Raw genomic sequence first — 25,119 nt, forward strand, 5'->3', positions numbered from 1 at the left:
TGGCTAGCCACAGAGCACTGATTGGTGCGTTTTACAAACCTAGCTACACAGTGCTGCTGATTGGTGCATTTTACAATCCTCTTGTAAGACAGAAAAGTTCTCCAAGTCCCCACCCGACCCAGAAGTCCAGCTGGCTTCACCTCTCAGTAGCACCACAATATGGAAACTACTGTCAACAAATGTGAACCTCAGAGAGCCAATCCTTCAAGTTGAATCCTGAGTCACTCACTGGGTCTAAATTTAAAATAGAGCCAAGTAGCCCTTTGCTGACTAGAGGTCACACACATAACTCTGAGCCCTCAGAAAATCTACATTTCTGTTCAACTTTGGGACTCTCAGAGTCACCTGAACCAACCAATCAGAGCTCACCTGCCTCAACCAATCAGGGCTCAGCTGTACCAATCAATAGGAGCTAAGCAAGTTTGAATCCTTCATTTGCATAAATGAACCTGGGCAGGAACTTGTGCTATAAAACCTGATCCCTCCCTTTGTTCTCTAGAACACATCTTCATTGTGCACTAAAGGCTGCAATCTCCTTGGTTTGCAAACTGTTCACAGGAATAGTCTTTCCTCGAAATTTCTTTTCAGAGAACTTTTGTTCATACTATGAACTCCTCTCCTCTTCCCCCTTTCCACTAGCGTGGGTCACACTCAGATTTCTAGCTGGGTGATATCCAAAGATATAAGACATGTGAAAAAAAAAAAACAGCATGTAGGCGGAATCCAAAGCTCGGAGAATTTTTTAATTTGTGCATGTAGGATGTACGTGACAAATCAAGGTAAAAATTTCAAGTAGTCAGAAATATGGGCCTTAATGTAAGAAGAAATTTGTTTCCAGGCTCAGATCTATAAAGAGGCCGTTGAGAATGTGTCAAGGGCCTTTTAGTGAGGGATACATAATTACGAAAAATGAAAGTTTTGTTGTTTACTAAGTGATGGTCTTTAGAGTAAATAGTGATATTCACAGTCACCATTACGATTTTTAGAAGAGTGCATGGCCACTTTTAAGCTAATGTGAAAAAGTATATGAAAATAACATTATAAGGTTAAACTAGCAAGGAAACATCAAAAAGAAAACAAAAACAGCAATTCTCTATTGTCCAAAAAGCAAATTTCTGAACAATCTCTCCCCTTCCCTGTTCATATTAAATTAAATTGTTTTTCCAATTTGAAGGGTTAATTAACATTTAACTACTCTTGGTTTAAAATGCATTAGAGATTTAAATGCTGAAACTGGTCCTGGTTTTATTTTCTTCTTTTTTTCAAAATTCTATGCCTAGAACTTTCTCTCTCAAATAAATATCAATTCCCAGTCTCAGCAGTCAGATTTAACCTCTCTCCCCTGTGCTCTCAAAGCCTTGCTTGGTTACTCTATTCTGCTACTTGTAATATCCTACCTTGACTTAGAAACACTTCTGAGTCTCCAACTCAGTAAGTTTCATGAGAAGAAAACAAACCACAGTGTTTTCCCATTTTTATGCCTCACCTCTCAGTACTCACCACGTTGACAATAAAATTCAGTGGAGCTTAGGAGTAAAGAGAGTAACCTAGAGGCTAACTGGTGTTAAAGAGAATTGATGCTTAAGGTTATTTTTAGTTTTTTAAATTTTTATTAGAATAAGAAATGATTCTGTCTGCCCAACTAACTTTTTTCTTCCCTCTCTCCTTCTACTCCTTTCTAATCCTACTGATCTTCCTTAAACTTTTTCATCATCTTCCAAGAAACTTCAGCTTTTGGCTTCAGACCAGAGTGGCAACTGAGTCTTGGGAGGGGGAGGACACAAAGCTATAAGGGGCAGCTAACTAGGAAAGCATGAATTATTAATGGGTTGCCGGTTCCCACCTCTCATCTCTAGGCTCTCTCATTTCTGGTACTAAAGTTCCTCATCTCTGACTTGGAGACCAGTCCAAACTAATTCATATCTCCTTACATAGATACTGACTCTTTTGGCACTTTCTACTTTACAAAAGTGTTTTCTCAGTCATAATGTTCCATTATTATAAAAATGCTAAATAACCATCATCATGCTTCTAAATTATAACTTCAGGGTGAATGCAGGAATAAAGTCTAAAGAGAATTTGATTATTCTCCCAACTAATTTCTAAAAATTAAACAGGCAGCTTGCCTCACAGTTGAACAGCTGCCTTATATCCATCTAGCTACTAAAGAAGCTTTATTTCTCTGTCCCTTCTGTCTGAGGCTTGCTCAGAAAATAAAAATTTCTAAGAGGTGAACTCATCCATCTAAAAGTTATAGAGTGCTGTACTAATTAGGTCTGGAACTCTGTTTTAGTTAGCAAACCTTACCAAATTGAAAATATAATAAATCTCAACCATGCTGGGACAAAAAGTGCCAGAGAAAATATGGAGACCATTTGTCAATGATGGTGCTCATTGGTTCCTTTCAAGTTTTTGTCCTGGGAGGCTACTCTTCTTGACTCCCAGAACAATGACAGCCCACACTGCTTATTCCAATATTGGATTGAATTATTGAGAACTCTGGTACCAATGTGGGGTAAATGACAGAATTCTTTTATTTAAGAGAAACAGTCATTGTTCCCTTTTGCTCCTAATACATTCTTTGTCTATTCTGACATGGGAACTGTCTATGCTTTTAATTGAATCTTTTAAACAATTCTGCAGTTACAGAAGAATAGTAATTCATTTTAAGATTGCAAAATGTTCACCTCATACAAAAAGAGCAATTTTAGAATTCTCAGCTAACATCTTCTCCATATCCTTCATTAAGTACATTTTAAATCCATTTTCTTGCTTTTTTTTTTTTTTTTTTTTTTTTGGTGTTCAACTACTCTGCGGAATGTCTCTACCTTTGTTTTTGATCTGAGATGTCAGTGCTTTTTTTTGTTGCTACTAATGTTATGCACATAAGGTTTGTAACTTCTTAGCCCAAGCCAAAGTTCTATGGCAGCTTTGGTGGACAGTTCTCATATGATTTGAGGTCTTTCTACCTCAAGTTCCTGAGTTTCTCTGCCTGAATCTCTTCTCTGGCCAGAGAAGCATGTTCAGCCTGAGTATGGGATGGGCTGGAGTGCCAGGGAGGTAATTCTCCAAGTAAAACCCTCAAGCAACAAAGGGCAGTAATTGGGAGACAGACATCCCAGTTTCCTTGATCCTGCATGGGACAATTCTAAGGTGTGTTTCATGGGCTCTGAGAGGGTCCCAGCAGGACTGAGTGCAGTTGCCCACAGGAGTAACTTTTTCAATAATATCCCTCCTTATTGACTTTTCTCATCCTTATGTCTTACCTGCCCCTAATTTCCGAGGTCAGTTCCCAAATGAATTACTTGCACCCAAGTCCTTTTCTCAGCTCGTCATCTACTAAGCATAGCTTTTGGTGAAACCCAAATTAAGATAAACAGGCATCAGATATCTTAACAGCTGCAATGAACAAAACAATCAATGAAGTAGCCCATTCAAAATTCCAGTTGAAAAGTATCTCCAACCAAAAATTCTATGTCAGGAAATGAGGTGGAACAAGACGACCAAATAAAACCCTCCAGCAATCATTGTCCACCCCCCAACAGGAATGCCAAATTGAACAGCTATCCACATGAGAAAGCCCCTTCATAAAAAACAAATATCAGGTAAGCAATCATAGTGCCTGGTTTTAACAGCATATCAAGGAGAAAGGCACTGAAGATGGTAGGAAAGACAGTCTTGAATTGCCTACACCACCCCAGCCCCGTCCCCCAGCAGCAGCCTCGTGACACCGAGAAAGAATCTGTGTGCTTGGGGGAGGGAGACCACAGTAATTGTGAGACTTTGCATTGTAACTCACTGCTGCCCTGTCACAGCAGAAAGCAACATGGGGCAGAATTCAGCCAGTGCCCATGGAGGGAACATTTAGACCAGCCCCAGCCAGAGGGAAACTGTCCCATCCTAGCAGTCAGAACCTGAGTTCAAACTAGCCCCATCACTGAGGGCTAAAGTGCCAGAGCACTTAAATAAACTTGATAAACTTAAATAAACTTGAAAGACAGTCTAGGCCACAAAGAGTGCAACTCCTGGGAAAGCCCTGGTGCTGCGCTGCCCTTGGAGCCAGTGGACTTGGGGTGCACACAAATTAGTGAGACACCAGCCAGGGTGGCTAAGGGAATGCTTGTGCCACCCCTCCCCCAACCCCAAGCAGTACAGCTCGCAGCTTTGGGAGAGATTCCTTCTTTCTGCTACAGGAGAGGAGGAGGAGGAGTAAAGAAGACTGTCTTGCAACTTGTACACCAGCTTAGCCACAGTAGGATAGGGTGCCAGGCAGAGCCCTGATGCACTCATCCAGGCCCTAGCTCCCAGATGACATTTCCAGACACACCCAGGGCCAGAAGGGAACCCACCTTGGGCCAGCAGGGAGAAAAGCTTATTGCCTTGAAGGGAAGGACATGGGTCTGGCTGGGTTCACCATCTGCTGACTGAACAGCCCCTGGGCCTTGGGTGAACATCAGCAGTAGCCAGGCAGTGGTCACTGTGGGCCTTAGGCAAGACCCAGTGTTGCCCTGGCTTTAGGTCTGATCCAGTGCAGTCCCAGTGGTGGTGGCCATATGGGCTCTTGTGTCACCCCTGCCCCAGGATCCAGGCAGCTCAGTATGGAGAGAGACTCCATTTGTTTGCAGGAAGGCAAGAGAAGGGGAAAAGAGTCTCTGCCTGGTAATGCAGGGAATTCTCTTGGATCTTACCCCAGATCACCAAGACAGTGCTTCCACGCATCTGCCAAGAGTCACAGCATTACTCGGCTTGAGGTGCCCCCTAATGCAGATGCAGCTGCAGTAACCAAAGACTTAGATTACAACACACAACACACTTGGAATACCTAGAAAGCCTTCTCAAGAAAGATGGGTACAAACAAGCCAAGACTGTGAAGACCACAACAAATATCTAACCGTTCAATGCTCAGACATCAACAAACATCCAAAGCATCGAGACCATCCCGAGAAACATGACCTCACCAAATAAACTAAATAAGGCACCAGTGACAATCCCAGAGTCATACAGATACTTGACTTTTCAGAGAATTCAAAATACCTGTTTTGAGCATGCCCAATGAAATTCAAGATAACAGAGGAGGAAGTCAGAATCCTATGAGATAAATTTAACAAGACTGAAATTTTTTTTAAATCAAGCATAAATTCTAGAGCTGAAAACTTCATTTGACATACTGAAGAAGGCATCAAAGTCGCTCAATAGCAGAACTGATCAAGCAGAAAAAAATAATTAGCTTGAAGACAAGTTATTCGAAAATACACCCTCAGAGGAGACAAACAAAAAAGAATTTAAAAAGAATGAAGCAAATTTACAAGAACTAGACAATAGCTGTTAAAGGGCAAATCTAAGAGTTATTGGCCTTAAAGAAAAGGGAGAGAGAGAAACAGGAGTAGAAAGTTTACTCAAAGACTAATAACAGAGAAATTCCCAAACTTAAAGAAAGATATCAATATTCACGTACAAGAGGGTTATAGAACACCAAGCAGATTTAACCCAAATAAGACAACCTCAAGACATTTAATAATCCAACTCCCAAAGGTCAAGGATAAAGAAAATGTCCTAAAAGCAGCAAGAGAAAAGAAACAGCAAATACATACAAAGCAGCTCAAATACATCTGGTAGCAGATTTCTCACTGCCAACCTGACAGACCAAGAGAGAGTGGCATGACATATTTACAGTGAAGAAAAAAAAACTTTTATCCTAGAAAAGTATATCCAGCAAAAGTATCTTTCAAACATGAAGGAGAAATGCTTTCCCAGACAAACAAAAGCTGAGGGATTTTATCAATACCAGACCTATCTTACAAGAAATGCTAAACGTAGTTCTTCAATCAGAAAGAAAAGGATATTAATAAGCATTAAGCAATCACCTGAAGGTACAAAATTCACTGGTAATAGTAAGTAGGCAAACACAGAATATTATACCACTGTAATTGTGATGTGTAAACTGGTAATATCTTCAGTTGAAATACTAAAATGTGAACCTATTAAAAATAACTACAAAAACTTTTCAAGACAGTATAACAAACTATAAATAGAAATAATATGTTTAAAAGTGGGATGAGGTTAAACTGTAGAGTTTTTATTAATTTTCTCTTTCCTTGTTTGTTTTTGCAATTAGTGCTAAGTTGTCATTTGTTTAAAATAATTGGTTTTATAAGATAGTATTCGCAAGCCTCATGGTAACCTCAAAGTCAAGAAAAACCTACAACAGATATACAAAAAAACAAAAAGCAATAAATTAAAACATACCACCAGAGAAAATTGTCTTCACTAAAAGGAAGACAGAAAAGAAGATCCAAAACAATCAGAAACAACAAAATGGCAAGAGTAAGCCCTTACGTATCAATAATAAGATTAAATGTAAACAGATTAAACTCTACTATCAATAGACAAAGAGTGGCCGAATGGATTAAAAAAAAAAGAGACCTGACAATCTGTTACCTACAAGAAACACACTTCACCTATAAAGACACACACAAACTGAAAATAAAGGGATACAAAAAGATATTCCATGCAGATGGAAACCATAAAAGAGCAAAAATAGCTATACTTATATCAGGCAAAATAGAATTCAAGACAAAAACTCTAAAGAGAGGCCAAGTGTGATGGCTCACACCTGTAATCCCAGCACTTTGGGAGACCAAGGCGGGCAGATCACTTGAGCCCAGGAGTTCAAGACCAGTCTGGGCAACATAGTGAAACCTCATCTCTACAACAAAAAAGAAAAAATAAAACTATAAAGGGAGACAGAGAAGGTCATTATATAATGATAAAGGGGTTAATTCAGCAAGAGGATATAAGAATTGAAAATACATACTCATCCAATACTGAAGCACCCAGATATAAAAAGCAAATATTATTAAAGAGAGCAATAGACCCCAATACAGTAATAGCTGAAGACTTCAACACCCCCACTTTCATTATTGGACATATCATCCAGACAGAAAATTAACAAAGAAACACTGGACTTATTATGCACAATAGACTAAATGGACCTAATAGACATATACAGCTTTATCCAACAGCTGCACAACACACATTCTTCTCACCACATGGATCATTCTCAACGATAGATCATATGTTAGATCACAAAACAAGTTTTAAAAAAACTCAAAAAAAATTGAAAACATATCAAGTATCTTCTCTGACACAATGAAATAAAACTAAAAATCAGTAACAAGAACTCTGGAAACTGTACAAGTACATGGAAACTAAATAATATGCTCCTAAATGACCAATGGGTCAATGGGTAAATCAAGAAGAAAATTAAGGAATTTCTGGAAACAAATGAAAATGGAAACATGACATAAAATGTATGGGATATAGCGAAGGCAGTACTAAGAGGAAAGTTGATAGATATAAGTGCCTACATCAAAAAAGTAAAAAAAAAAATTCATATACCATAATGATGTATCTTAACTAGAAAAGCAAGAGCAAACCCAATCCAAAATTAAAAGAAATAACAACAGAGCAGAAATAAATGAAATTGAAACAAAAAATACAAAAGATCAATGAAATAAAGTTGAAAAAAAAAGTAAAATTGACAAATTTTTAGCCAGACTAATAAAAAAAGACCAATGCAACAGAACAGAGAACCCAGAAATAAATCCATACACCTATAATAAATTCATTTTTGACAAAGGTGACAAGAACATACACTGGGGAAAGGACAGTCTCTTCAATAAATGGTGCTGGGAAAACTGGATATCCATATGCAAAAGAATGAAATTGGACCCCGATATCTCACCATATACAAAAATAAAATCAAAATGGATTAAAGATTTAAATTTAAAACCTCAAACTATGAAGCTACTACAAGAAAACATTGGGGAAACTCCCAGGACATTGGTCTGGGCAAAGATTTCTTGAGTAACACCCCATAAGCACAGGCTTATGGGATCACATAAAGTTAAAAAGCTTCTACACAGCAAAGGAAACAATCAAAGTGAAGAGACAACCCACAGAATAGAAGATATCTGCACTCCATGTTTATTGCAGCACTATTCACAATAGCCATGATTTGGGAGAAAGCTACATGCTCATCAACAGATGAATGAATAAAGAAAACGTGGTATAGACACACACAGAGTATTATCAACCCATAAAAAAAGAATGAGATACTGTCATTTCCATCAACATGGATGGAACTGGAGGTCATTATGTTAAGTGAAATAATCCAGGCACAAAGACAAACTTTGCATGTTCTCATTCATTTGTGGAAGCTAAAAAGTAAAACAATTAAACTCACGAAGATACAGAGTAGAATGGTGGTGACCAGAGGCTGGGAAGGGTAGTGAGGGTGAGGAGTGGAGATGGTTAATGGGTACAAAAATATAGTTAGATACAATGAATAAGAGCTTTTGTTTGTCAACACAACAGGGTGATTATAGTAAACAATAATTTATTGTACATTATTAAATAACTAAAAGGGTATAATTGGAGTGTTTGTAACAAAAAGAAATGATAAATGCTTGAGGTCATAGATACCCCATTTACTCTAATGTGATTATTATGAATTATATGCCTGTATCGAATTATCTCATGTATCCCATAAATATATATACCTACTATGTGCCCATAAAAATTAAAAATAAAACAAAACAAAAATTCTATGTCCATCCAAACTGAAAGTTAAATGTGAAAGTATGAAAATATTTTCAGACTTGCTGGGTCTCAAAAAATAATGACCATTTCTCTAGCCATTCTCCAGAAATTACTGGAGGATATGTCCTGCCAAAATGGAGTCAACCAAGAAATAAGTATACAAAAGCCCCTGGAAATGGGATCTCCACAGAAAAGACACAAAAGCAATTTTCATAATGACAGTAAGGGAAAATGCAAGATGACATCTGTGCCACAAGCCAAGAGAACAACCTTTGCAGGCTGGAACCAAAGGTCTGAGGACTCCACAAGGGAACCCTTGCACTGTACACTTAAAGTGCTCAGTCTAGTCCCTGGCACGGAGTAAGCACCCAGAAAATGTCCACTGTCCATGCTAGCTACTGATCTGATCAGAATCACACAAAAAGATGTCTCACTTAATTTTCATCAGAAATTCCCCAAGCCCTACAATGATCAGGTAATGTGTGGAAGCAGTTTGCCTATTTGAGTACCCCAACGCTCCTCAAGTTGTGCTCTAAAGAACAATAATCCCACCAGATGCTCCTCAGTAATAGGGATCCAAAGCAAGTAAAAGCGTGGAATACGTCCATACTAAAGGCTCTGAGAAATCCTGTAGCAGAGAAAATGACTTAACTTTGTATCATCCAACATTTCCCAAATTTGTAGTTGAACATGAAACTGATTACCAGAAGCATATATTAAAAGTACATGAAATTGGCCAGGCGCGGTGACTCACGCCTGTAATTCCGGCACTTTGGGAGGCTGAGGCAGATGGATCAGCTGAGATCAGAAGTTCGAGACCAGCCTAGCCAACATGGCGAAGTCCCGTCTCTACTAAAAATACAAAAATTAGCTGGATGTGGTGGCGCATGCCTGTAATCCCAGCTACTCAGGAAGCTAAGGCACGATAATTGCTTGAACCTGGGAGGCAGAGGTTGCAGTAAGCTGAGATCACGCCATTGCACTACAGCCTGGGTGACAGAGTCAGACTCTGTCTCAAAAGAAACAAACAAACATACAAAAAGTGCGTGAAACTACTGCTCAATGGAACCCAACTTAGGAAATGACGGTAAACGCCCTGGGTAAGAGCCTTCAGCTTAACACCATCCAGAAGCTCTTGTCGCCCAGGTTGGAATACAGTGGTGCAATCTCAGCTCACTGCAACCCCTGCCTCCTGGATTCAAGCAATTCTCATGCCTTAGCCTCCCAAGTAGCTGAGACTACAGGCATGCGACACTATGCCTGGCTAATTTTTGTATTTTTAGTAGAGACAGGGTTTCACCATGCTGGCCAGGCTGGTCTTGAACCCCCGACCTCAGGTGATCCACCCATCTCGGCCTCCCAAAGTGCTGGGATTACAGTCATGAGCCACTGCGCCAGGCCACTTTATCATGTAATTTTAAAGGAAATAAAATCTTGCCCAGTTTCAAAGAAACAATTTGGTATTATCATCCAATTGTATAAAATAAGAATAAATGGGTAGCTTTAAACCTACAAAGCTCAAAGGTATTTTACAGATATTTTATCTTTATCTTTATCTCCACTGTGATAGCACACTGCATGGTGATTTGCAATAAAGGTTATATCTTATTTTGAAAATAACTAGGGCAACAGAGAAGAATAAAAATAGAGTTCATATACAAAATAGGCCACAGACTACAAAGGAGTCCCAGGGTATCACATAAGTGAGGAAATACTCCTTCCCTGTCTCATAGTGCCAAGCAGTATTTAGTAATTGTCCCAGACACTGGACTAAATACATTTAAGTAGAAATGGCCTATGTTCTTTAGTAGTGTGCTGGTACTTTCTATAAGGACAAAATTAATACAGAGGTCTAAGAAATGACTCAATACCCAGAAGGAAAAAATGTCAATGCTTGCAACATAATTTGGCATTTAGGGATAGTGAATAAAGTCTGGTCATTGAAAGGGAAAAGGTAAATTGCATCTACTTAACCAAGGAAAATTTATTGATAAAGATATAATTATGACTATTGGAAGAAAATGTGTAAGTACTGAGCAATTAGAACAAAGAAGAGAAAATGAAATACTCTGGTGATGAGCAAGGGGTGGGGTACATGGTAGGGACTCAATAAACGTTCACTGAAAAATGAAAGTAGTGACCTAGGAAAGGGGATGGGGCTCCTAAGTCTAGAAAGTCATGAAACATGGGGAAGGAAATTCAGACACAGAGAAAGGCTTGGGTTGCAGAGCTTAAGTCCTAGAATGTTTAAGTAACTGTTTTAAAAAAGGGGATTTGATCATTTGATACACAAACTAGAGGTCAGCCCCCAAAATATCTACCTTCTTCAAGGTCCCTAAACCCTAGAAAAGAGGGTCTAAATGCTGAAGGCAGTCCCCAGCTAAGATGTGTCAAAGTAGAGAAGACCCATTATTACAGCAGACTGCTAAAGAGAAAAACGGCTTGTTAGTAATGACTAACTCCGACCACCTAGAAAATAGAAGGGATGAAAATCAATCATCCCCATTTAAAAAGTTAATATGAAATACTGGAGAGTAGAAGAAGAGACAAACAGGAACTCCCCAAAATCTCCCAGCTAAGCTTCAGGGTCTGCTGTGATACATCAACATTTTTATCACTGAAGGAAGGCAGGTCAAAACACACACACGAGAGCTTCCCTCACTTGTCCCTCCACCTCCCCTTTCAAACAGTCACACAGGCACATCCACCTCTTAACCAGCAGCTATGTGTCAGTCTGGCAATTTCCAGAAATCACTAACCATTGATAGATCTTTGACTCTGGGTAAACTGGTTTCTCCTCTTTTCCCCCTCATTCACTAAGCTAGGAAAATGCTGTTTATCCATTCTAAGTATTTGTAAATGAAGCTTATAAAATATCAGATTAGAATGCACCATCAAGATGTTCTAAAGCATGGGTATCAGGAGTGTACCATTACTCAGTGCTTACAGTGTGCAGCCCTTCATTTCAATTGTCACCGTAATATAGGTATAATTGACCTACGTGCACACACACACATATATCAACAAATACTGACCCTGTGCTGACTACTCTGTGCGGAATGCTCTGAACATTTATCTGTGTCCTTTACATGTGACCTATGGTCCAGGATCTGCTGATATTCTAAAGGACCGGGCCCTTTCCAGGTTTTATATCACCCCAGGCCTGACAAGGAAAACAGGGAGTTGAAGAGGGAGAAAGGGTAATAAACCCTATGGCTACATCTTCCTCCTCCCTCCACCCTGTCACCCTCTATGATAGGCATCTCACCAACATTCATGACATCAGACACCTCCCTAACCAAGCCTCCATGTGGCCCTTCCTCAGATTCCAGGATGAAATGCTCAGAGTGACCCAATTTCAGCTTCTTTCAGAAAAGCAGATAAATCATGCTTCAGTCTTTGGTATGCCAGAAACTCACCACTGGGGCGGATGCATATTTTAGCTGTAGTAAGCTACAGAAAGGTTCAGACCTGGCAGGGCGCAGTGGCTTACACCTGTAATCCCAGCACGTTGGGAGGCCAAGGCAGGCAGATCACTTGAGCTTAGGAGTTTGAGACCAGCCTGGGCGACGTGGTGAAACCCCGTCTCTACAAAAATACAAAAATTAGCCTTGTATGGTGGCACCTGCCTGTAGTTCCAGCTACTTGGGAGGCTGAGGTGGGAGGATCACTTGAGCCCAGGAGGTCAAGGCTGCAGTGAGCCAAGATGGTGCCACTGTACTCCAGCCTGGGTGACAGAGTGAGACACTCCCTCAAAAAAAAAAAAAAGAGAGAGAGAGAGAAAGAAAGAAAAAACAAAAAAGAAAGGTTCAACCTGACCTTGCAGGCAGCAGAATTAAGGAAAGGCTGTGAAACTTGTCAGAGCCCCTGGTAAGGCAAGAAGGAAAGATGCCCTGCTTAGAAGTAATGGGTAGCATCTATGAAAAGGGAGGCAGGCAAGCCAAACTCTGGAGCTGGGGAAAAAATAAAGATGTGACAATCCCAAACTAATCCTCCTGCAGAGGATCAGCTAACATAAGAACCTCCGCCCACACCTCAGTGTCCCCACCCGAGTAACTCCAGGTCTGGCTCCTCCAGCTCTGCATTCCTCTCAGACCCAAACCCAGATGGATCCCTGACCTGGAGGCTCTGGCCTACACCAGTAATTCAACCGAGGGCAGTTCTGCATCCTACGACAGCAGGGTAACATGAGTTCTTGGCATTCTAAAGTGGAGCTCCTCATTTGTTTTCCCACTGGAAACACCATTGTACACAGTGGGCAACCTACACAGCATCAGCAGCACAATGCAATAACTAAGATGAATTATGGCTTACATAGAATTTTATGGGGTGCTTGTATGGAAAATGTGATCTGAGTATCAAAATACCTATTTAAAATGAATTTCCGGAATGAAATCTTCCAAAGTTTTGAAAATACCTCTGTAATTCAACACCTCACGAATTTTTCCTTTTGAAAACAAAAAGCATCTTCAAACTCAACCCTGGACTACATGAAAAAATAACCCCCAAAAGAATTTACTGCAGAAGTCTCAATCCTATATCAGCTATGAAAGAATGCTTCCCTCATGGCATCTCTCTATATAGTGAACAAAGTGTTTAAGAGGGCAGGATATAAAAAGAATCCTTTTTTAAAAAGGGCTAGTATTTTACTCCACTCAAATTGAGCCATACGTCTTACTAGTATTCAGCCAGCTTTTAATTTTTCAGTCTCTCAGTACTAAAGTAGATAGCAAAGTACACATTTTGAAACTAACTTTTATTAATAGAGTTTAAATTCACAATAAACCTCAAGAAAATTACTAAGACCTCTCGCTGTACTAGAAATTTGTGGCACAATATATCATTCCAATAAGTGGATCATGAAGGTGTGAAAAAATGCTGATCTTAAGAATTTTTATCATACTAGTACTTGATGTATAAAATCTGACCCATATATCCCACAGTACACATTGCCATTGAGATGGGAAGTTGTGATCCACCAAGGGACAGAAAACCTGTATTTCCCTGTCATTGATTCCAGAATTTACAAGGAACTCAAAGAATTCAACAACAAAAAATAATGACAGCCCCATTAAAAAGTGGGCAAAGGACATCAATAGACATTTTTCAAAAGAAGACATACAAATGGCCAACAAGCATTTGAAAAAATGCTCAATGTCACTAATCATCACAGAAATGCAAATTAAAACCACAGTGAGATATCAGCTTACACCAGTCAGAATGGCTATTCTGAAAAAGTCAAAAAACAACAGATGTTAGCAAGGATGCAGAGAAAGGGCAATACCAATACACTGTGGGTGGGAATGTACATTAGTACAGTCTCCATGGAAAACAGCATGCAGATTCCTCAAAGAACTGAAAATAGAATTTTCATTCTATCCAACAATTTCATTACTGGATATCAAAAGAAAACAAATCATTATACCAAAAAGACACCTGCACTTGTATTTTTATCACAGCACTATTCACAACAGCAAAGATATGGAATCAACCTAAGTGTCCATCAATGGATAACTGGAAAAAGAAAATGTGTGTATACAAACACACACACACACACACACACACACACACACATTTTGTGGGTATGTGTATATAGATGTAGATATACACATACATATAGATATAAACACACACAGTAAAATACTATTCAGTCAAAAAAATGAAATCATGTCTTTTGCAGCAATGTGGATGGGACTGGAGTCCATTATCCTAACAAATAATTCAGAAATGTAAAGTCAAATGGCACAAGTTCTTACATATTAGTGAGAGCTAAATAATGCGCACACATGAGAGAGGGTAGAATGACAGACACTGGAGACTCGGAAAGGCGGAAGGGTGGGAGCAGGAAGAGGTATGAGAAATTACATCATGGGGACAATTTACATTATTCAAGTTATGGTTACACTAAAAGCCTGGACTTCACCATGACACAATACATCCATGTAACAAAATTGCACTTGTATCCCTTAAATTTACACAAATTAAGAAAAAAAGAAAACCTGTATTTCTGGTATAGGGTGAATGTGGTGGCAAGAGACACCAATGAATCATAAATCTTACCTTAGCTTATTAAACAAAACTAGTGTGCCACTTGGTGATGTCACCTTGGTGCCTTCTTACGTATTTGCTTCCCAGATTTGATAACCCTTAGGAGGTAACACGTGAGAGAGCACATTTTCCTCATGTGCTTCCGGTTTTGTCTTCAGAGTCTCTTGTTACTGGGAACCATGCAAGTGCCTGGGTTGATTCATGGCTGAACCAAAGAAGCTCAAGTTTCAATGCCTCATAACTCTGAGGATGAATTGCAGTAACGCTTCATGCTTGGGGCGATGCAGGCAAACCATGTGCAGGTTGTAGCTATTAAGAAATTCAAGAGCGTGACTGCTCAAGGGCAGTCCACCCAACAAGGTCATAATATTCAGACATCCTTCTGCCGGCACCACACCTGCTCCCAATCAGTCATCAGGAGTCGAAAAATCACAAGTTTCACGGAAACTATCACAGAACCACACTGGGAATAAACCAGGATTTGCATCAAGAAGAATACTGGCCCATGTGTGGGCACACAGGCGTGCCCACTCACCCAAAGTGAAAGAGAGCCACATCCATCAAAAGAATACAACTCTTATTTTTGCCTTTTTAATGCTTTGCCTTGAAAACGTACTTACAATTATCAATACAATGTAAGTCAAAGAGACCAGGCTATTTTCTCTGCAGCCCTTTCAATATTCCTACAGAGACCTAAATTCACTATACTTCTTGCGTTCACAAGGGTTCTAAAAGCACTATATTTTTTCATGTACCAAATATTAACAATACCAATTGATATGATCAATCATACAAAATGCTATTTCAAAACAATCATCGTTACTGTTTTGGTCATAGTGGAGAATGTAGCTAGTTAACAGCCTCTAAAGCATATCTCAAGGCACTGCAACTCAAGTGGAAAGTGTAACAAAAACATGTGCTGGCCAGTTAAGCTGGTATTTAAATGCAACACTAAAAATGCATTTCACATCCAACTTCATCAATCACCAACCAATCCTACTTTGCATCTTGGCTACCAAAAGAAAATGGGATTTGTTTCCCTGAAGAAATATGTCACTGCTCTGCTTGAATTATTAAGCTTTACTATTACAGAGAGAAACAGAGTCAAAAAAAAAAAAAAAAAAGAAAAGAAAAAAGGAAACAAAATTAGAGCCAGGTTGCCATCTACAGACTGATAGAAGCATTGCACATTCATACAGCATTTGGTAACTGAATCAGTAAATATCAGATATTAAAAAAAAAAAACGAAAAAATATGTGACTACAATTTTAATTATTAAAAAATCAAGATAACCTATGAAGTCTCTTTTTTCTAATTCCAATGAAAATACTATATAGGTAAAGAACACTAGATCAAACATTTGCACAAGTTAACATATGCTAGAAAATAATCATAGCTATTCACCCTAACGCTAAAATTTATCACTTTGAAATAAAACTAAATAGCTTATTTAATATCAAATTTAAAATACATTGTAAGTAGAAAAAGCCATGTAAATTTTATCTCTAAAACCAAATTTTTGCATTTTTTTACATTATTATGAGTTCTTACACCCTTCACTTTCATTTTGCTTCAAATTCTTATTGCTTTTACCTTTATAAGGAATAAGAGCCCTCTTGAAACATGAGTATTCAAAAGCATATACTTGGTTCTAGTTACTAAAATAGATGACATTAAAGTAAAAAGCAACTTTAATAATAAATGAATATGAAGGCTGAATTAAAGAAAGAGAGAAAGGGAGAGGGACTTTTGATATTATAATCTGGAAAATTTCTGTAGTCAAAGACATCTGCAGGGAGATCCATTAAGAACCAAATTGCTCAATTTTCAGTAGTATGGACTTAAGCTAATATGCTTAAAGTTATCAAGTGACGGTTTAATCTAGTGAACTGCACAAAATCCTTTTTCATTTTTCCTGGAAAAAAATTGTCTTTGGAAGCCAAGATTCATTTTCCAGGTTATATGTTCTTTCTATCCAAATGAAAAGATACAAAATGCTTCTATATCAGTGGTGCAAGCCAGTTAGTGGAGGAAAAAAAAAATTCATTCCCTAAAACCTTCGTTTAAAAGACACCAGCAGCGTTTCCTGTAACAATGAGATCCAGCAATTTAAAACCTATAATCTGCACATTATAAAACCACATTGGAAAATATAGACTTAAAATGGGCTACTGTCTAAAACAACTGCAAAATTCTCTAAAGAAAAAAATAAAAGAACAGGAAGGCTTATACCTTTTCTTTTTAAAATACTATTTGCTTCAATCATAAACACTTTTTTAAACCTTCATGCCCACCAACACAAATGTTGTTAAAAACTACTGTGAATTTCTACAAAAGCAAAAATGCCAATAATTCAATTTTTTTTTTTTTTTTTTTTTTTTTTAGGCAGGGTCTAATTCTGTCACCCAGGCTGGAGTGCAGTGACACGATCATGGCTCACTGCAGCCTCAGCCGCCTGGGCTCAAGTGTTCCTCCCACCTTAGCCTCTCAAGTAGCTAGGACTACAGGTGCATGCCACTGTGCCCCACTAATTTTTTTTATTTGTTTTGCAGAAACGGGTTTTGGCTATGTTGCCCAGGCTGGTCTCAAACTCAAGCAATCCGACTACCCGCCTTGGCCTCTCAAAGTGCTGGGATCACAAGCATGAGCCACTGTACCAGCCAATAATTCAACTTTTTAATGAAGGTTACTTTCCTACGAACAAGGGATATGTTAATACGGCCTCTTGTGTTCTCAAGTTTTTACAAATGAGATAACCTGAAAAGATGATCATTCTCTTTCTTCCAGGCGACAACTATTTAATTTAAAGACTTTTTAAAAATATACTGGAAGTAAGGATTGGGATTTTCATAGGCTAACAAGAACCTCACAGAAAAGAAGCAAAGAACATCTTATAAAAGGCTTTTAACAAAAAAAAAAACAAAATGAAAAGTTTAAGGTGGGTCCTGTTTCATGATGGGTATTAAAGTATTACAGAATTAACTATTTTTAAACTTCCATCATTCATTCACTCAACATAATTATTAAGTGCCTCAGACCTGTGCCAGTTGTTGGAAATAAGAAAAAACTAGTAGGACATAGCCCAAGGCTTTGGGGGCCTCACAATCTAGTATCTATTAATTTTTTAAAGCCTCTCTTATTTTTAGTGCTCAAGGTAGGGTATGTTCTTAGGGTTAATTTCTTTTCTTTGATTCTTGTCACATAATAGGCACTCAGTAAATATTTGTTGACTGTATTTCACCCTAGCCTCCTTGTTTTCTACTCACGGGAAAGGACTGTACAAATTTCAAGATAATCAAAACTTTAAAAAGAAATCTTCATAAGAACCCACATTTTTCAGATAGATAATGGAGCTAAAGAAAAAAAAAAAAGTTAAATGAGCTGCCCAAGGTCAATGGCAGAGCTGGGACGAGAATCTAGGACTCCTGACTTCCAGCTAGTCTCGATCATTTAGGTCTTTGATGATTTAGACCCCTCCACTTCTCTGTGGAACTGGTTCACCCATTTCGCCTGTTCTTTTAACCTAGCCTCACGCGTCTTTGTTCTGACTCTTTAATCATTTGTGCAGCTTCCTCTAAACTCTCACAGGAGTTCAAACTGTCTCCTCAGCTGTGAAGCTCATATTAGCTCTAATTCTAATGTAACTCTTCATATCGACTTTGAAATAAGCTGGAGCTCCCAGGTGGAAGGTAAGGCTTTGCCCATTAATCTGAAACCTGATCCCATCAGTCCTCTTCCTGGAACCCCTCACAGTCCCACGGGTGGGGTGTGTGAGGGGAATCTCAGGGCAAGAGGAGCAGGAGTCATTCCACTGGTCTGCTTCCCAGCCAGCCATTCCCACCCCAGCGTCACTCCACTCTGAGAACACACTGGGAATAAAACCAAAACTCGCCCCTCTTACAAAAACCTAACATCAAAGTTAACAATTTTCATTACATACTTCCTTAGTCTACCACACTTTTATCTCATACCAGTGAAATCTTGGACTAATGCAATTTTTTATTTTATTTTATACCATCTCTCACCTGCTAGTGCAAGATGAAACTACATCTAATTTTGCTGAATAGGTTATTGTTTACTGATAAAATGTTATGTCTATTTAGTGTTCTCTTGGTTATCAGTATAATTAACAAAATGACTTTTCAGGAAAGATGATCTTTGACTAATAAATCATAATGAACGTGGGCAAGGGTTACAGACACACAAATAAGAGACCAATATCATAGTAGTTGTAGGTAAAAATATTAATCAAGCAATATCAGTGGGAGTAGAGGATGAAAAAAATACACTTTTAAAATAAGACTACCACAAGATATATTTGATCTCAAAACAAGTGTCCTCATGGCACAACATCTAATTACAAATAAAAACCAAGCATAAAAACAGCAGCATCTCTCATATACAAATACAATTTTCTTTGAAAACTCTCATATATGAAAATAAGGAATATCTTCTGTGGGCCCAGAGAAACAATGGATCTATTTAAGAATTAAAATTGTATCACAGCCTTAAGATAATAATAACACACTTACCACTGTTTGGAATGGTTTCTTGTGAATTCTTTAATTTTACATTTTGTTTCAATTTCGTCAGTTTTTCTGAATTCACGTCTTCTTTTTTCCCTTTCCTCTTCAGGGGCTGAGGAGATGAGTTGTCACTGGATCCAACTGTTGACTTAGAGTGGCGATCATTTCCCTAAATGGCAAAGTATTAGACCCTTATTATTAGCTAATGAACTCTCAAAAACATTCCCAGTAAATACATGTCATTAACTACTGGTAAGCAGGGCAGGGGCAGGGAGGTGTATTGTCCTGGTTCTGCAACTGTCTATCTCTATACATTAACTCCAAATGTATCTTCCTGGAGGCAAAAGGGTCTAGGAGAGGAAGGAGGATAAAAATAATAGCTAACAATCATTGGGTTCTTAATATGTACCAGGTATTCTATAAAACTGTATTCACTCAATCCTCATGCTAGCCCTAGTTACTAGCTCACAATAGACACTACTGTTACCACGTCACTGTAGAGATCAGCAAGTGGGGTTTAGAGGATAAATCTTGCGTAAGATCCTATAGCCAGTCAGGGGCAGAGCAGCTGCCTCCAAAACCACTGTAAATCCACTGCCTTAACAATCCTCTCACTCCTGCACCTTTCTGCAGAATCAGCCAGTGTCTATTGGATGAGAAATGGTGACTTCCCCTACAGTGATCAATTAATCTACAAATACCTTCGTAACAAGTTGTCACTATGGGTGTATAGATGTCATCCTACAAGCAGCCATACACTCTGCTTGTAGAAATTCTCCAATATTAACAAGTCTGTTGGTGACCACCATGGTCTCTAAGAATCGCAAATCCAGAGCCACATACAGACTCAAGAGGCTCACGACCACATGTCCCCACTTGTTCCTGAGGGAGCTGCGCAGCTGCTTGCCCCTACTCCCACAAGGCAGCCAGGGTGATCACACCTTCCATGGTTATCTCTGGTCCCCATGTGTCTCTCACAATGAAGACCCTGTGGCTGCCAAAAGTGGGCTCCTCCACACAAAAGGGAGGTTGAGTTTCGGTGGCTTTTATCACTGGCCCAGTACAGCTCCTGGGGAGCCACATAGCAGCCACTACATTGGGGGCTACTGCAAGGAACAGCTGTGCTGATACTGAGCCACTGCTACGGCAAGAAACTCCCTCTTGCCAGGCATGGTAGCTCCAGCCTGTAGTCCCAGCTACCTAGGAGGCAGAGGTGGGAGGATCATTTGAGGTCAGCAGTTTGAGGCCAGCCTAAGCATAGTCCCAGCTACCTAGGGGGCAAAGGTGGGAGGATCACTTGAGGTCAGGAGTTTGAGGCCAGACTAAGCAACACAGCAGGACCCTCCATCTCTAAAATTGAAAATTAAAAAAATCAGCCTGGCGTGCTGGTACATGCCTGTAGCCCCAGCTACTCAAGAGGCTGACACAGGAGGATCACTTGAACCCATGAGTTTGAGATTGCAGTGTGCTGTGATCACACCACTGTACTCCAGCCTGGGCAACAAAGTGAGACCGCATCTCTAACAAAAAGAAAAGAAAAGGAAAGAAAAAGAACAAGAAACTCCCTTACTAAGGCAGCCTTGGCTCTCAGATGCTCAGGTGCTAAACTTACCTGAGAGTATATGGTGAGAGGCTGCAGGTAGTGGAAAGAATGCAAGTTTTAGAAACCCCAAATACATGGCTGAGAGCTACTGCTCTGCCACTGAACACGGGGACCATGGGTTAACTAACTCTTAATTTCTCTAAGCCTCAGTTTCCTCATTATTTGAGTGGAGTTAATGTACTTGCCTTTAGGTCTAGCATGAGGATGCAATGATAAGGCTTATGGAGTGACTAGTACAGTGCGTGATGTATGGTGTTTGTTTAATAAGTATCAGAATGCTTTCTTCAAGAGCAGAGTGTTAATATTTTTCTTAAAAATCATATCAAACTCATACCATATTGAGTGTAATCTTTATGCAACATCTGTACTATGCTTGTGTCTGAAAGTAAATGTAGTAATATTAAATAAACAAATCTGCCTAGAAAACTATTATAACTGTTCATTTTAAACATTTATATATTCAGTCATCCAGAAGCATTTAAATGGATTTAGCCATCATCCAATTAGAAATGGAAAAATTCACAGCCTTACAAATGAAGTTATTTATGCTATTTTGTCATAGCCTACAAGTAAATGAATTATGCATAGGTTTATTAACAGTATGAAAACTTGTCCAAATCTATAACACTTTTTGTGTAATTTAATTTCCTATTCCAACTGCAACTTAAACATACAGTTTCCATTTAATTATTACGGTCACTGCAACCAGAGGGTTTTTTTTTTCTTTTCTTTTCTTTGAGGATTCTTTCTTGAGAAACTTAAGCTCTGCCATAAACTGTCTGGCGGAAGAAATATACGATTATGGCAGAAGTTCCAAAAGCATCAGCCAAGTCTCATAGTCCCTTTTATTCTCAATGGAGTCTTTCATCCCAAGATTTTAAATTTTTATTTATTTTTTTTTAGATGGAATCTCACTCTGTCATCCAGGCTGGAGTAAAGTGGTGCAATCTCGGCTCACTGCAACCTCCGCCACCTAGGTTCAAGAGATTCTCCTACCTCAGCCTCCCAAGTAGCTGGGATTATAGGTGCACACCACCACACCCAGGTAAATTTTTTTGAATTTTTAGTAGAGACAGGGTTTCACCATGTTGACCAGGCTGGTCTTGAACTCCTGACCTCAGGTGATCCACCCACCTCAGCCTCCCAAAGTGCTGGGATTTACATGTGTGAGCCACTGCACCTGGTCGATTTTAAAAATTTAAAAGCTTTAGATGAGAAGATCAACCTTTCACACGCCGTTAGCAAGCTTACTAGAATGTTCTGAGATGCTGTTGAACTTGCAAGGACTGGAATGGAACCCAATGAATGAGAAACCCTGTAGCTCAGCAGGATCATTTTCTGCAGTTCTCTGGGGAAAGCATTACTCACAAAGGGGCACGACAAGGGAGACGCAGAAGCCCCACCCTGGAGTGCGTGTCTTTCTAAGTCACCACTCTTGTTTATGAATAGACAGAAAAGTTCCGATTTATCAAATTTCTGATAAAGACACTCGAAAAAGGGTAATTTTGGAGTATTAAGAAAGACTAATTGATTCAAATCACTACATAATGCATAGATTTTGCAGTTGACACTCATGCATTCAATTATTGAGTAATAACTAATTTCCAGGAACTTTGTGAGTAAAAAGTAAACTAAACTAAGACAGGAAAGAATTGTTTTGTAATTAGAAAATTTAAAATAATTGAAATGCTTTTTTTTTTTTTTTTTAAAGATAGGCTCTTGCTATGTTCCCCAGGCTGGCCTCAAATTCCTGGACTCAAGCAATCCTCCTACCTCAGCCTCCTCAATAGCTGGGATTACAAGCATGTGTCACTGCACCCAGCTAAATGCTTTTAAGAAAAAAAAAAAAAAAAAAGGAGGGTGAAGGGGGAGAAGAGAAAAAAGTTGATTCATCTAAAGTGTTCATGTGAAAATACATAATACACTATATATATAAATTATATACACATATAATTCATATATTTGTTTTACACAATTACATAAATTATACATAGTTAGAGAGGGGAAAGGACAAAGGGAGAGAGGGAGCTTTTTCTGTAAGGCTTCCACATGTGACTTGTAACTCAAATACATAGATAGTCATTGCTATTGGCAGAGCATAAGAGATAGGGGAGTTTTGCTATCTCATACAGCTATCCCAGTAATAAAACGATATCACTGGGTGTCCCTTACATGCTACATACACATTAACACAAATACTTACCAAATTTACAGATAAGTATTATTATCACCATTTTACAGATAAATAAATTAACTTTCTAAGGGTCTGATTTTTCTACTACACTGAAACTTTCTAATGTCCAAAGCACTAAAAACTCCTATTATATAGTATGGTTCCCTAAAACAGCCATCCCAGAAGTAACAAATTATGGCTTTATCTCAAAGTGGAAGAAATCAAGAAGCAGCCTAATTTGACAGGGTGTCCTATGCAAAAACTAGACCCCTTGAGATACTCCAACCACTGTCCTGCCCTTTGTCTCACATGCATATCAGTATATCCAAAAGGAATACCAAACCTCTGGCTCAAACAAACAAAAAGCCTAAAACAGCCTCCAATCATCCCTCACTCTACCAAGATTGGTATATTTTTGGTTTTGTTTTTTTTTTGAGACTCTCACCCTACTGCCCAGGCTAGAGTGCAGTGGTGCTATCTTGGCTCACTGCAACCTCCGCCTCCCAGGTTCAAGTGATTCTCTTGCCTCAGCCTCCCGATTAGCTGGGATTACAGGCACCCGCCACCACACCTGGCTAATTTTTGTATTTTTAGTAGAGAAGGGGTTTCACCATGTTGGCCAGGCTGCTCTCAAACTCCTGACCTCAAATGATCCTCCCCACTTGGCATCCCAAAGTGCTGGGATTACAGGCGTGAGCCACCACACCTGGCCAAGATTGGGATACTTCTTAAACAGTTCCCTAGGCTCTTTCCAACTAGATCCAACCAACTCAGGTTTTTTTCATTAGCATAAAAACTCATTTCCAGTCCCCATGAAAATGTGCCAAAAACATATAGACCAAAAAACATCAAATTTAAAATAATTTCGTGAGAGGTTTGCCTCAGTGAGCAGCCTTCACGATGTATTTCATGGGTGCACCCAGAGACATTATAAGCTGGGGGTGGGGGGTAGGGACTAGACGGTGACTCCACCTGACATTTCTCTCATCTGCATATCTGGTGATGACAAGAGTAAGAAGCCCTTTTACCTATACCAGCCTCAGTTTCCCCATGGCAAAATGGAGTTTTGGAGTATAAGGAATTCATCTTAATATGTGTATAACTTGCTTCACAGTGACATTGTGATACTTGAATAATAACGAAATTTTTTTGTCAAAACCGTAGAAATCATATTTGATCCTGTAAACTACTGACCATAAGATGTATAAGCCAAATGGTAATAAGGACAACAAAAGATCATTTAGTCGTTGGCTTTCACTTTCAAATACTTTCCTGATTTTTTCGTCTTTTCCAATAGAGGGTGCTGTGATTCTACATGGTGTCACCTTGTCACTAGAAAACAGCCTTCTGCAGATGGGTTTATTCTTCAAGCTCAGCGAATTTAAGATAATTTATTTACATCTTCCTTTTGTTTTTAAGGCTAGAATCACAACTTAAAATTTTTCTCAACATGTTAATTTCTGTGACTCCCGCAGCACTGAGGCTATAAAAGGAATGACTTCTGGTCTGTCTTGCTTTGCACAAGGCATTCCCCAGGCTCCCTGACCAACTCAGTTACGCACCAGCAGGGGTCCCTGTGTACACTATGGCAGCTGCTTTCTCTCTTTCTCTCTCAAGCTCTACCACTCCCTCATCCACACTCCCTTCTATATGCAAAAGAGCAATTCCTGGAAAGCCATGTAGGGAAAAATAAATTTCTAAAACTCTAGTTCTGTGTCCCCTTTGATTTGCATCATGAATTTAGGGTGCTTTCCCCATGGATTTTGCAGTGGTTCCTACAGCCAGAAGCTAAGCTCTCCCCACACAGTCCCCTTCACTCACACCCCTCCTCGCAGTGCCAGGCAGCTAATGATCTATAAAATGCATGCATTCTCCTGGGAACCAATTCATTAAAGGAAAGGAGTAAATTAATCCTGTTAAAAATCGAGCTTGTGACTTTGGATTTACTGGCATAGGAAGTTCTGTGTGGCTCAATGCCAAACATTCACACACTGCCTAAGCCAAGTTTGTGAGAACCTACCAGGCACCGGGCACTGTGCCAGGGGTTATTCTCCTCTACTCAAACGTGACCTCCTGAAAGAGGCCTTTCCAACCACCCAGCTGAAATAGCACCCTCTCTCACTTCCTCTTCCCATGTCTTCATGTATTTTTATTCATGTTTATCCCTG

At 39.2% G+C, this 25,119-nt stretch overlaps 1 protein-coding gene across 1 annotated transcript in view; it reads right to left on the reverse strand.

The window, feature by feature from the left end:
• DCDC2 (doublecortin domain containing 2) overlaps nt 1-25,119 on the reverse strand; it is a 184,015-nt gene that overhangs the window by 84,057 nt on the left and 74,839 nt on the right. The window contains exon 8 of the mRNA XM_016954988.4: nt 19,182-19,344. Within this exon, the coding sequence (XP_016810477.1) occupies nt 19,182-19,344 (163 nt within the window). The remainder of the gene's footprint in view (nt 1-19,181; nt 19,345-25,119) is intronic.

The sequence above is a fragment of the Pan troglodytes genome, chromosome 5, assembly GCF_028858775.2.
Source record: "Pan troglodytes isolate AG18354 chromosome 5, NHGRI_mPanTro3-v2.0_pri, whole genome shotgun sequence".
Classification (NCBI taxonomy): Eukaryota; Metazoa; Chordata; class Mammalia; order Primates; family Hominidae; genus Pan; species Pan troglodytes.